This window comes from Triplophysa rosa, linkage group LG9, assembly GCF_024868665.1.
Source record: "Triplophysa rosa linkage group LG9, Trosa_1v2, whole genome shotgun sequence".
Taxonomy (NCBI): domain Eukaryota; kingdom Metazoa; phylum Chordata; class Actinopteri; order Cypriniformes; family Nemacheilidae; genus Triplophysa; species Triplophysa rosa.
The window spans coordinates 18,277,744-18,291,594 of record NC_079898.1 but is presented as its reverse complement, the minus strand read 5'-3'; the positions used below and the strand labels follow the sequence as shown (position 1 = coordinate 18,291,594).

At 36.5% G+C, this 13,851-nt stretch overlaps 3 protein-coding genes across 4 annotated transcripts in view; all 3 read left to right on the top strand.

Moving 5' to 3' along the window:
* Positions 1–948: 948 nt before the first annotated feature.
* Positions 949–5,675, top strand: paox (polyamine oxidase). Its single transcript, XM_057342030.1, has 7 exons — positions 949–1,202; positions 3,369–3,861; positions 3,969–4,168; positions 4,316–4,571; positions 4,658–4,770; positions 4,922–5,076; positions 5,205–5,675. The coding sequence occupies exons 1-7, from the start codon at positions 1,049–1,051 to the stop codon at positions 5,346–5,348; spliced, it is 1,515 nt and encodes a 504-aa protein (XP_057198013.1). The 5' UTR covers positions 949–1,048; the 3' UTR covers positions 5,349–5,675.
* A 256-nt stretch (positions 5,676–5,931) lies between these two features.
* Positions 5,932–9,254, top strand: wu:fj13e08 (zinc finger protein 22). Of its 2 annotated transcripts, none has more exons than XM_057342430.1 (2): positions 5,932–5,988; positions 6,867–9,254. In XM_057342430.1, exon 2 carries the CDS (start codon positions 6,897–6,899, stop codon positions 7,845–7,847), a length of 951 nt encoding a protein of 316 aa, XP_057198413.1. In that variant the 5' UTR covers positions 5,932–5,988; positions 6,867–6,896; the 3' UTR covers positions 7,848–9,254. The 2 variants fall into 2 exon arrangements, with proteins under 2 accessions (XP_057198413.1, XP_057198412.1); XM_057342429.1 differs by lacking the exon at positions 5,932–5,988 and adding an exon at positions 6,374–6,497.
* Positions 9,255–9,879: 625 nt separating this feature from the next.
* Positions 9,880–13,851, top strand: part of zcchc24 (zinc finger, CCHC domain containing 24) — a 35,610-nt gene continuing 31,638 nt past the window's right edge. Inside the window, exons 1-2 of the mRNA XM_057342802.1 lie at positions 9,880–10,363; positions 13,020–13,220. Of these exons, the coding sequence (XP_057198785.1) occupies positions 10,130–10,363; positions 13,020–13,220 (435 nt within the window). The 5' untranslated portion in view covers positions 9,880–10,129. The remainder of the gene's footprint in view (positions 10,364–13,019; positions 13,221–13,851) is intronic.

Genomic DNA, 13,851 nt, shown 5'->3' with positions numbered 1-13,851 from the left:
TACTGTATGCTCATTTTAACAACTTGACTTTTGTACTTTGCCAAGCACAAAGTACTTTCAGTGTTTCAAATTCTGAAGAAAAAATCTGAGCTCACATGAACTTTTTGTATTTGATAAACCATTGTGTTTACTGAATACTTTCTGAACTGCTTACACTTTATTGAATGGCTTTTAACTTTACAAACAAAAAGGCTACAATTCACTGTTTGCACTGTATCAGGATAGGCTATTGGGAACAAGTTTCGAGCACGAATGAAGATACTGCCCCCGTCTGGTGACATCAGTTACAAACGTGTTACAATGACAGTTAATAATAATAATAATTCCTTACATGTATATAACGCTTTTCTGGGCACTCAACGCGCTTTTACATGGAAGGGGGAATCTCCTCATCCACCACCAATGTGCAGCATCCACCTGGATGATGCGACGGCAGCCATTTTGCCCCAAAATGCCCACCACGCACCAGTTTATTGGTGGAGAGGAGACAGAGTGATGTACAGAATCGGTACATATGGAGATGATTAGGAGGCCACAATGATGGATAGAGGCGAATGGGCAGATTTGGCCAGGATGCCGGAGTTACACCCTTACTCTTATTCGAATGACATCCTGGGTTTTTTAATGACCACAGAGAGTCGGGACCTCGGTTTGACATCTTATCCGAAGGACGGAGTTGCATTATGTTATGTAGGGGGGTAAACATTCTACAAGAGATCTCATAAAGATAGGGTTTGATTTTATAGTAGATAACATAAAGACACGGATTTTGTAAGAGGTAAGACATGAGGAACATATTGTGAGTTTCCTTTCATTACTGTACTACTGTACTACTGTGATGAGCGGGAAAATATTTTTGGAGTTTGAAAAGATCCATGTGTAAATATTTGTAACATTTATGTCACAATGTTTCCCTTGTGTTGTGTAACTGGTCACAAAGCAGACAGAGGGAAGGGGCGGGATCAGGGTGAGAGAGTAATGAGCACAGCATATCAGATCATAGCGTTGCGCCGTCGTCCATGGCACGTAACGTACAGAAACACGTACAATGGCACTGCAGCGTGATTCTCGAATATTTATAATCGGATGCGGCATCTCGGCAATCGGTGCCGCTCAGAAATTATTAAAGCATGGTTTTTGTAATGTGCACATCATAGAAGCGACTGGAAAAAGCGGTGGAAGAATACGAACCGGCAGGCTGGGTAAGACAGTAAATAATGATGATATAACAGCGGTTGACAATATGAACAGCAAATATAATAGAAATAAAAATTATTTTGATATTCCGATTGCCCTCTCTACTCGTTTATTCAGCGGTCCCTGTCTCTTCGTCACTTCCTGTAAACAGGCCGACATGGGTTAGCATATTGTGTTACATTTTGTCACTTATATAATTCGTGATTACTGTAATATTTGATCTGGAATGTTATGGGTTGCAGCTGTGATGCAAATGAGGAGACCAACATTAGGTAGCTGTTTGTGAAGTGTGATGTGGCTACTGTTGCCTCTCATATATGTTCCTAGGATTTCTTTCTGAAGTACCTGACAAACATGGTAGAAGTTATTATTTTTAAGTTACTTAATATTTTCAATAATATAAAATTTCTAAAACATTAAGATGTAATTATGCTTAATAAATTGTTAAGAAAAATACAGATGAAAACCTTTACATTGTGGGAATCAAATCCAAGTTTACAAAAACGAAACTACATGAGCCACAGCGGCCCAGTAATGACCAGAGAAGTGGTTAAAAAATTAAACCATAGTAAGGTGCGTATGCTGTCAGATCATACAAAAAACATGACACAGCTAACATTTCACATGACTCAGTTCACACTTTTTACATTGTTCTCAAAATGACCTTTTAAATGGATAGTTCAACCCCCCCAAAAAATCTCGACGGTGAGTAAATGATGGCAGAATTTTTATTTTTGCTTGAACTATCCCTTTAAGAAACTAGCATACTGATATTTTCATCACACTGTAAATGTGCAGCTGACACCTTGCCCATTTTGCTAACCAGTTTAACATTTTTTTAAAAGAACCGATTCTTAAGAGTGAAACATTCACCAGTGTGGCATTCTTCAATTCTGAAGAGCCTAAAGAAATTATGGAACTGACAGGAAAAAACATACATACAAAGTACTGCTTATTAAAAGAACATTTTTCATTTTAGTAGAATCATGTTTAGGACGTGACCAGTAACACATTCTCAGATTATGTGTGGGTTTAGGGCAAGTATTTGTCTTGTTCTTCATGATAGATCAGATGCACATGATACACCGTGGGATGTTATTCTGCTGACTATGGCTGAAATAAAGGATCCAACTATGACTGTGCCAAAAATGTTAGATTCTACAGATCCAAGGCTCACATTCAGTTCACTAGTTTTTGTGCTAGGTCTCATATGTCTCTGTGAAAATGACTGAATTGTGTTGTCAAACACTTCTACTCAACCATAAGGCAGATATAGTGATGAATGGGAAGAACAGAAGTAATAATCGAATAAAATGAGCAAAGTATGACTAGAAACGTATTCAACTTTCATAATAACATTGCCCTGTGAAAACCTTGAGATTGAGACATTTTCTTATTTGCACTTGTGAAGACAATATAGAACTTGACATAAGATTAGACAGTAATAAAACGTAAGGAATGTAGAATGGAATGAAATGTCTATGGGTCAATGAAATATAACAACCACTTATCATGTAGTGCAAACAATAATATCAATAATTGTGTTAAATAAAATATCTAATTGTGGCTGAAATATGAATCTCTAATACAGTATGCTTAAGTGAATGGTATTTTTAAAACAACAGTTGTATGCGATTCTCACGAAAAATAAGTTTGTTCATTTTGTTCATTTAATTCGACAAAATAATAGAACAAAAATGTGAGATGATTATTTACCCAATCTCAAAGAAATGCAAATACTTTGTTTCTAAACACTTTAAATACTAAATATTTGTAAATAAAAGTTAAGTATGTCAAGGAAATTAATTAATTTTAAGATAAATCACATTCACACCAACTGACACTAAACACTAAAATCACTTGATTTAAATTTTTTATCTGCATTTATGTGTACACCACATTCTTAATTTTGAATAACTGTAATAGATAATTATTTGTATTTTGAAATTGACATGTCGATAATCCTTATATATAGTAAGTAGAGTATAATAATATATTAACTGAATATATACAAATGAGCAAAGAATAATAAAAAAAATACCTATAAGGATAAGAAAAAAGTGAAATACAACACATATGTATTATATACACAACCACATTGCTTTTAATAAAGTCATCCTATGATCCTTCACTTATGACAGTTGTTTGTGTGCATACAACTTTTGTTCAAGGTGATAACATTGTAGAGATCGGTGCCAACTGGATCCATGGCCCATCAAAGGAAAACCCAGTGTTTCGCTTGGCATGCGACTACCAACTTCTTGACAAAGAGTCAATGTCTGAAGAAAACCAGGCAGTTGACATAGGTGGTCATCCGCTGTTTGTTCCAAACTGGTTTACCAGTTCAGGTCGGAAACTGGGGCCTGAAGTGATGGGGCCAGCATTGGAGTTTTTCATGAAAATACTGGAAAGGAGCCAGCAGTTCTATGACAGTGGTGGAGAGCCAATGCCCAGTGTTGGAAAATTTGTCAAGTCGGAAGCTAAACGTCTGGCCCCAGAGGAGTGGAAGGAAGACCAGGCTAACATAAATATAAGAATGGCCATGATAAACACACTGCTTAAGTTGGAGTGCTGTGTCAGTGGAACACACACGCTGGATGAAGTTGGCCTGGGAGCATTTGGCATGTATAAGACACTTCCAGGACTGGACTGCACTTTCCCAGGGTGAGCGATCATTGTAACAGATCCTTTCTGTATATTTCAATGTATTTCCTGCTGTTCAAATGCACAATAGTCCAGTTCCAAAAACTGTACTCTTCTTTTTTACATAGAGGATATGAAGGTTTAATTGATAACATGATGAAGGAACTTCCCAAAGGTATAGTCTCATACAACAAGCAGGTGAAGTGCATTCACTGGAACAACACAAAGGATGAACCAGACACTACAGCAACATCCGGCCCTGTTAAGATTGAATGTGTTGATGGAAAGACATTTGCAGCAGACCATGTTATAGTCACCGTCTCACTAGGTAAGTGTAACAGATCCATCATGATGAATTTGGCTGAGCGAACCATTTATCTTTTAATTTCATCATACATTAACAGTGTTACTTGCTTAGATAAAATTTTGCTGTCTGCAAGGCTCGTAATTCATTAAATGTGTTTTTCCATCACAGGATATCTAAAGAAGCACAAGGACACTTTCCTGAGCCCTTCTCTTCCCCTGAACAAACTGCATTCCATTCAGAGAATGGGCTTTGGGACCAACAACAAGATCTTCCTTGAGTTTGAGCAGCCTTTCTGGGACGAAGACTGCGAATTGATCTACCTCGTATGGGAGGATGACACAGATCTTTGTGATGTTGTTTCCGATATAAAGACATCCTGGATTAGAAAGTTGACTGGGTTCACTGTGCTTAAGCCCACAGAGAGGTACGTACAGTACAGTATAAATATAGTACTGCAGTTTATACCGTTATAGTATAAGACATCTTATTACTTTTGGTGCAAATGTGCAGATTTGGACATGTGCTCTGTGGATGGATTGCAGGGCATGAATCCGAGTACATGGAGACACTGTCTGAATTAGAAGTGCTACACAGTGTCACACAGGTCCTTCGCAAATTTACAGGTAACAATTCTACGTACAATTTTAAGTCATAAGAGGCTCATACTTTATCATGTACTGTATTCCATTTATATCACATTATATGGGATGAGTGTACAGTAGTTTCCAATTGAGCAGTCAGAATGTAACAGCATGCAAATACTTTCATTTTTAGGAAATCCAACTATTGCACCAAGAAAGCTCTTGAGATCACAATGGTTCCATGATCCCTATTCTTGTGGATCTTACACCTATGTGGCCAAAGGTTGCTCCGGATATGACATAGATAACCTTGCTGAGCCCCTACCACCAAATGGCTCAAATTCCAAGGTACAACTGTCCATTCCAGCCAATTCTTATTAGAAGTATTTGATGTAGATTTAAATAAACATCCTTGAAATGATTAAACATATCTCTGCATTGCATGAACAACAGTGGTCAGTCTTTGTTTTCTGCAGCCTTTGCAGGTGTTGTTTGCGGGAGAGGCCACACACAGGTCTTTCTTCTCTACTGTACATGGAGCATTGATGGCAGGCTGGAGGGAAGCAGAGCGTCTTGTATCTCACTACGCTCCTGCATCCACAATCTCATCTAAGCTGTGAAAGCTCCTCATGCTTCCGAGTGGTGAAAATTTGGATGTAAGTGATATTCATGAGATCTGAATGATTTTGTGCCTTCCAGGAAAATCTGAATGTAATGGTAGAAATCTACATATAGGCCTATGCCAAATGTACACCGTCAAAATGTCAGCTCATGTAGGCTCACAAATATTGTTTGGGTTGATAAAATAAATCGAATGCCTGTTCTGTACTTTGCACAATGTAATTTTTTTGTGATCTGCAGATTTTTATTAAACATATTTTCCTACAATTCCTTGTATAACTGTTTGATTGTTTGTATAAGTCTAAACTGAATCAGTTTTTCTTGGTTTCATTTTCTGGTTAATAATACTACAAAATGTTTTAAATCTTCGGTGAATTTAGTGTATTGTAATCATGTTGTCATACAGTAAACCATACAAACAAAAGACTTAAATGTGTTGAGAAATTAACTTTTAAACAGTTTTTTTCGTATATGGCTATATAGGATCTCGTCAGTAGAGGGCGATGTGATTCGTTTTAGTCTGTTTACATCCCGCCAGTAAAGTAGCAGAACAAGCTGAAAGTTTTTTGTTTTGAACAAGCTGAAAGGTGAAGCTCTTCTGGGTTAAATCCGTAAAAATGTGATCATAAAAGCAAATGGGTGAGTTACAGATAAAAAGGAATATATGAAGAGTTTGGTTCCAAAATGAGATAACTCCGTTTTAAAAAAAAACATGTTTTTTTATTGTGCATTCCAATTAATATCAATCAAACTGCGGTTTGTTTGCTTTAATTTGAGCCATAATAGCTAAAAAAAAAATACAGCTATAACTAACACAATAAAAACGTGTTAATATAATAAAAACATGATTTTTGAACATTTTTAAAAACGGGAGTTATCTCATTTTGGAACCAAACTCTTCATATATTATTAAAAAATAAGTTTAATTTTTACGTCAAAACTGGAATGATTAGAGTAACGTTAGAGATTAAATAATGCTATTACACACTCCAGTCCAGTAGGTAGCAGTATGCACATGTCGGTGGTCTGTAACCCTCCTGAAAACAAAAATAAGAGCCTTTTCCTTGGTGACTGCAGCTAATCGTCTGCGACTTCTAAAGTAATATATAGCATTTTTTTTAGTCAATCGCTCCTGCGGGTGGCATTTGGTGAGTGAACGAATATTGTTAAATATTTTGCAAATGAAACTGACACGTTTGTGTTCTCCCTGACTCTGAACAGTTTAAAAACCTTTAATTAGCAACTAAACAATTAATTCAAAATTGAAATTAAAAATCGCATCTGTAAATAAAATTACGACGGACGTGTTGCTAGTTTAGCTGTGGTCACAGCAATGCATTCTTTACAATAATCTCCATGTAACATTTTGTTAAAGTCCTGGTCCTGCAATTTAAAGGATTCACCTTGAAGTTTCATAAAGAATGTTGCTATCGTCAAAAGTTGACGTTTAAACTCTGAAATAGACATAGCAGAGCCAAGTCTTCGTTATGATGGAGGAATGCTTGCTTTCTGTGCAGACTCGCACGCAAATAAAAACCGAAGATGAAATGATGAACACGCTTCCTGTCAATAACCAATATGAAACCTCACAAGACTTCCCCAATAGATACTTAAAAACTGAAAACGACGACATTTTCAAGTTGAAAGCAGAGTTAATTCAGTCAGAGATTCACACACCACAAGTTAAAGTGAAATCTGATCAAGATGGCTTCTCGTGGTCTCAGGGTGATTATAAAGAGGAGCTTCTGGACCTTGGTCTACAAATTAAGAAAGAAGCATTTGGTAACATACCCACTGGCCTTATACCTCCAATTGAAATGGACGAAGAGTTTGAAATGGCAAGGAACACACATGCTTCTTTCGATAAAAATCTGACCAGAAGTTCAAGAGGAAGCAAGGGGTACAAGACTACAAAAAGCTTTACGAAAAAACCGAATGCATCGAGCAAAAAAGTTGGATGGTCAGCAGAGCAGACTGGGAATCCTGATTTAAGCAAAGGAAAGACCTGTTGCTTTACTCCAGACACAATGGGAAAAGACAACAAGTCCAACAAACTACACAAAGAAAATCTATTTAGTTGTGAAACATGTGGGAAAGAATTCCATCAGTCAGCCCTTCTTGCCGATCATGTGAAAATTCACAGAAGACAGAAGCCATACACGTGTAACCAGTGCCATATGAAGTTTGCCAAACCTTCTTATTTGACAAAACATTTACGTAGACATGCTGGTGAGCGGCCGTTTTCATGTGACTGCTGTGAAAAGACGTTTTTTGAAATCTATGACCTGAGGGTGCACCAGAGAGATCACACAGGAGAGAGACCTTATTTATGCTCCCAATGTGGAAAAGGTTTTAAGCGCATTTACACACTTAACAAACATAAACAGACACACTCAAGTGAGAAACCTTTTCAGTGCTCCATGTGTGATAAAGCTTACAAATATGAGTACAGTTACAGGCGGCATATGAAAGATCATATAAATGATGTGCATTGTTGATTAACAGTTTAATGGGATTTTTATTTCAATAATATTTCCTTTTGTGAAGCTGTGTATTTTACTATTTATTGAATAGGATTAAGATTTTTAACTGAATTTTTGATCTAAACTTTTCATAAGTAGTCTGAATACAGTGCTGATAAATGGTTGATTATTCTTGAATGTATGTTTACATGAATGATGTGCCTCTTTAACTACTTCAGAAATACCCTTTCTTAATGCAACGTTTTTACATGTGTAAAATTCTATAGCACATTAGCGTTAAAATAACGTATTTTAGTTTCATTTATCTGGGTGAAAAGAGTAGTGTTGAAATATCTCTTAGTTCAAAAATTTATTCCATGGCAAAAGAATGCAGTTGTAAGGCCAAAGGGGTCCGATTTGTACTAGCAAAGTGTACCTAATAAAGTGGCAGGTAAGTGTATTCATGAATGTAAAATATACCTCACGCTGCTACTGGACTATACCATTTCTCCACTAGAGGGAGGCTACATGCTTCACATCACTGTAAACAGAAAGTGTTTGCTGAGCTAGCCATGACAATGCAAACAAGTGTAGATAAAACTTTATATGAAAACGTTAAATACAACAAAATTTGTGTACAGAGTAGCGTGTCTTTTGTCATTTCAAAGTTAAATTTGAAAGTTTAAACATTAAGATTAAATTAGAAAAGCAAGGTGTATTACCTTGATCTTATCGGGGCAGATTTTGTCAAGATTTTGTACCTTTGTGCCAAGTATTCCACAGACTAACGGACGGATGGGGTATTACTGAATGAGAGTTAAGAAGATGTTCTGGTACATTGCCAATATAAATATTGTGGCTTTGTGTTTATTCAGGAGAGTTTACCAGGGTGCACAGAATTGTTGAAGGACATACAGTTAAGGTTATAGGAAAGGTAGGAGAAAAATATGAATCTATTGTGTCCCTAAACTATAAGGAAAGTAAGGAGTCTGGCCATAATGTAGCAGTGCCAGAGATGGTAGAATTGGTAGTGCAAATAAGTAATCTTCCGATTGCTGAAGTCAAAGGAGTGTGAATGCTTGATCTTTGGGAAAAAATCTTTATATTTACTTTATTAAACAGCATCTAAATCTATGCATTTAAGAACAGGTTATTGAAGAGTAAATTCCGTATTTCAGCATGTATGAACTGAAGAGGAATGTTAACAACCTCACAAGGTGGAGCCCAAATCAGGCCACCATACCTCAGAGGTCAGTCAAATGTAAAACACTGAAAAGTACTGCATTACAGAATCTTAAAACTCAACTGCTTTCTGTTAGCCTAGCAAGGTATAGCCTTTAATATGTTCATTTTTACTTATGTATAGTAATGTATTGTAGCACTAATCAGATGTGATTCGTTTTTTTACGTTTTTCATAGTTTGCACCATTTTGTGAATAAATTGTTGGGGATTAACTGATGTTCCCTGGGATATGTTTGTTAGATTTAAGATAAAGATTATGAGGGCACACGAATTTCAAAAAGAGAAGGACCCACATTGATAAACTATTTAGAATAAACGCTGCAATGTTTCATGAAAAAACAGGCATTGTAATTTTAAATTTCACTGGGACTTTAAACAAACAACCTATTTGCTTATACCAGCCTATTGGCTTCCCAAAGGTGTTAAGTTTCAAATATAAAGTCTTTAAACGATTGAGTTCAGCCGTGTGACATGGGCTGGTTAAGTTAAGACGAAAATGTTTAAATGTTATTTATTAGTTAAACATTAACAAGCAGCCCTGATAAGGGTTTTATACATTGGGATGTACAGTTTTGTCGTAAAAAAAAACTGTTAACTGCTGTTTCGTGTCTGCTAAAAATGTACGAAGAAAAATCTATATGAAACGATGTCCTTTAAACAAAATCCACGATGAATATAAATATTGTTTAAATTAGCCATCTAGCCAATACTCCACAGGTTGTTCCGCATATGTTAAAGTACCCCAAACCGATTGGCTATTTGGGTCAGTGACGCGCGCAGACGCTAAATGAATATTCAATGAGTTCCTTGCTGTTACAGTGCAAATAAAGCGAGATAACGGGCCGAAGACAGCGGGCTAAAACTTTTTATTCTGACATGTTGAAGCAATGACTTTCGTGTAAGTATAAGCCTGGGACAGGGATCCCGGCGAATGAATTGGGTCTGTGCTGGAAGAAGAGAGAGAAGTGCTCATATCGGGGTGTGGAAAACCGGACGGCGCATTCACAGTAGATCCAGAACAAGTTTGCCTTTCCCAAAAGTAACAGTGGAAGAGTAAAAGTTACAAACTTACAACATGAGCTTGTTGTCTGCAATAGACACCAGTACCTCAGTGTACCAGCCTGCACAGCTTCTCAACTGGGTTTACCTTTCTTTACAAGACACACAGACGAGTGCCTTCGATGCCTTCCGACCAGAGCCCAACTCTTCCCATCCGGACCTGAACTACAGCAAAACCCCTGCCAATGATCTGAGCTCCTCTCTCAACTCCAACTATCTCAACAATCTCTTTCAGCTGCAGAGGAATGAGGTAACTGATTTTCTCCTACAGAGTTCATTTAGTCTGGAAATGTTCACGGAGATAACGGTCCCTGTAGTGTGAAATAAGATTTATTATGTAAAGCGCAGTTTGTTAACTAGACCAATCGCCGTCTGATTTTGTGTGTCAACGCTAAATGTTTTAAACGCTTAACAGTCATAATGCAATAACTCGCCAATTCATAATAATTGTATTTGTTTGTTTTTACCGTTAAGTTTTTCACCCAAGACACCGAGATGATTCATGTTTATTTATTTATTTATTTCATAATCCTATACAAAAAAATAACTTTAAAGCATAAACTAGAGTGTGTAAAATGTGCGCGTTGATTAGCAACAAATAAAGGTAAACAATAACTAAACTATAAAATATACTGATAAAAGTTTGTACAGGTACCAGTTTTGCACACTCCGATTGCAGTATGTTATTGTATGCACGTGGCCAGCCAGATTAAGCAGTCATCTCATTTTGATTGTAAGAATGCATGTATTTTATTTGTCAGACACCTTAGGCCTTTAAGTCAAAAGTCTCATAGTGATGGAGGCAGACCCCTATAGGCCTATAATAGTGCTCAATGTAATGATGAGGTTTCTGGTTGCTAAATATCTTTTGAAGTTGCTGATATCCTGTCTGAAGTATTGGTTTTGATAGTTTTAGTCTATAAATTGATATTCTTCAGACCTGCATTACTTTTTCAATTAAGGCTTTGTGGAGTGCTACATCTGTAAAGGTTATTTGCATATTTAAGTGAAGTTAATGTACTCTTAGGACTTTAAATGAATCTTTATCTAATTTAGTGCTTTATGGTGACTTGAAAATTATTGTTGTCATAACATGGAAATGGAAAGAAGAATATGGGTGTGGTTTCTCTTTTAAAAAATTGGGAATGTTTTTCAAATGAAATATAATGGCTATTAAATATAAAAGTTTCTATTGATTGTTTTTGTGATCTTCAAATATTCTTTTAAATAAGATAATTACTTCCTGAAGCTTGGATATATGAGTGACACATTTTCTTTTTAAACATGTAATGACAGTATTGTGGCTTAAACAGAGGGAAAGTGGTTGTGTTTAGTGGAAAGTTTGAGGAAGGACAAAGCTTGATAAAAACATTGTGACAAGTCTCTTTCCCTGCCTCGTCCCTCCCATTTGTCTCTTTTAATGCATTTTTGAATAGACAAATCTTCATCTTGTAGTTGTTTAAAATTCTCAGCAGTTTATTTATTTTTGATCAGTTTAGTTTTATTTTTTTGTTTTACATTTGTTCAGTGTGTACAATGTGTTTAAAAAACATTTGGGCATGTTTAAATAAAAAAATAGTTTTTGTATGTTTATTTTAATTGACAAAGAAACCTGTATGCACCATTTAGATGATAATGGCCAAATGTCTTAGTAACACCTTTTTTTCAAATGAAAGTGTTTGAGTGGCAGCAGTACAGGCTAGGATTGACCTCTCTCACTGGCCCTCCTGCTGTGTGGAGGGGTGAGGAGTGATGTCCTCCACTAGTGTAAATGTGTGTGAGGGCCACGTCCCTCAGGAGAGACTTGGCCAAATTCCTTTCTGACAACTACAATCAATATTGCGGTTACATTATTGTCAAAGCATTGTAAATGCATTCAGATACAAACATTTCTCATACTTTTCTGACATTTCTGATCATTGTTTAAGTTACCAAGTGAAATGGTCACAATCACTGGCCAGTTATGTTTCATACATTTTATTATGCCTTTTTATATTCCTTGTTAATGCTAGACACGATCTGTTGGCCATAACTCATACAAAATAACAGTGTAGTTACACACAGTTTTTCATAGCACTACTTGTTATAGACCTGTTTATTCTGAACACAACCACATCTAAAGATATCTCATTTTAAAAACTCATCTTTTGTCTTAAGTGCTCATACGGGTAATTCCGCATACAATACAAATGCATGTATTACATGCCACAAATGAAAATCAGCTGGGTTTAACTGGCTGAATGGAAAATGATCGCCAGTTTATCTAGCTGATAATTAATACTTGTCTGGAAGATACATGCTGAAACTGTTTATTGTCCTGCTTGGCTAAGAATTAGATGATAGTCATCTGAAATTGCCAAGTATAACGTTTCAGTGCTATCCAACATTAGACATTAACAATAACATAACCTCTCAAACCAAAACCAGAGGAAGACATCGCTATTGCAACATCTTCCATTCCGAACCTTTTCTGTAATGTATGTTGTTGACGCTGTACTGCATTTCTGTGGTTATATGGTAATATGATTTACAAGTCTCAGACTGATGTACTTATTATTGGCTTTAGTGGATTATGTTGCCCAAGAAGTGATTCTAAAGAAGGATGAACTCTGTATCACATCTAATTTGGTCGTTGCATAGTGTCCATACTGTCCTAAAGCCAGATGCTGATTGTAACTGCTTAGTTATTTTGTCAATAAATAGATTGATTCAATTATTTAAGCTTTTTCATTCATTTATCGGTAGACATGATCAATAGCATAACAGTTGAGTTTTAAGAATATATTGTTAAGTAAGTTTTGAAAATAGTTTCTTTGATTGTTTGTGTTATGCTTTGCATTATGTATTTGTTAATGCTGTGAGTAACATTTTATGAATTATCCTCCATGTTCTGTTATATTTTGCAGGCCCTGAACAATGGTTTATACAAAAACGTGTCCCCGTACGGCTCTCTCAACAACATAGTGGACGGGTTGAACTCTTTAACGGACCACTTCTCCGACCTCTCCCTCTCCTGTGAGCCGCGCAAGCCCAGCAAGAGACCTCCACCAAACTACCTGTGCCATCTCTGCTTCAATAAGGGACACTATATCAAAGACTGCCCTCAGGTAAGAGCCAGCATTCTCTGTACACCCTGGAGAGAAAAAGAGAGAGAGAGAGAGAGACTGAGAGGAAGATTTTGCTGCTTTGACCTACTTGTCAAACAAACATCGCTCTGTCTTTTTAGTCATGCGTATCAAGTTAAATCAGACAGCTGAAATGCTGAGGCTTGAGGTAACAGAAAGGTCACAGAGTATTTGTTTTACTATTGAAATACATTTCATAACAAACATAATTTTTTATGAAGATTTGGCCAAGGTTTTATGTAAGGTCACAATTTTCTGAAATATGACAAATATGTTGACATTGTGACATCAGTGCACCACAACAACAACATCATTAACGCTGAGGGTACACATTAACTGTGTTTACCAGGAAATAAGGCATAAAAATAGTGTCTTATTGGAGCCATGTGCATTTTGCAGGTGATGGTGCTGTTGTAACTTCAAATGTAACTTTAAGCCTGTCGTTAGCTTCATTAAGTTATAGGTTTGTATAACGAATGACAACATGTTTACAGGGCAACACATTTCAATGGATGTTTCAGTTTATGTGGTGTGAAAGGACTCAGTGAGACGAGCAATGCTGCCTAATCAGAGATGCAGGAATGAGAATATGTTGCCCTCGAGATAAACAGGT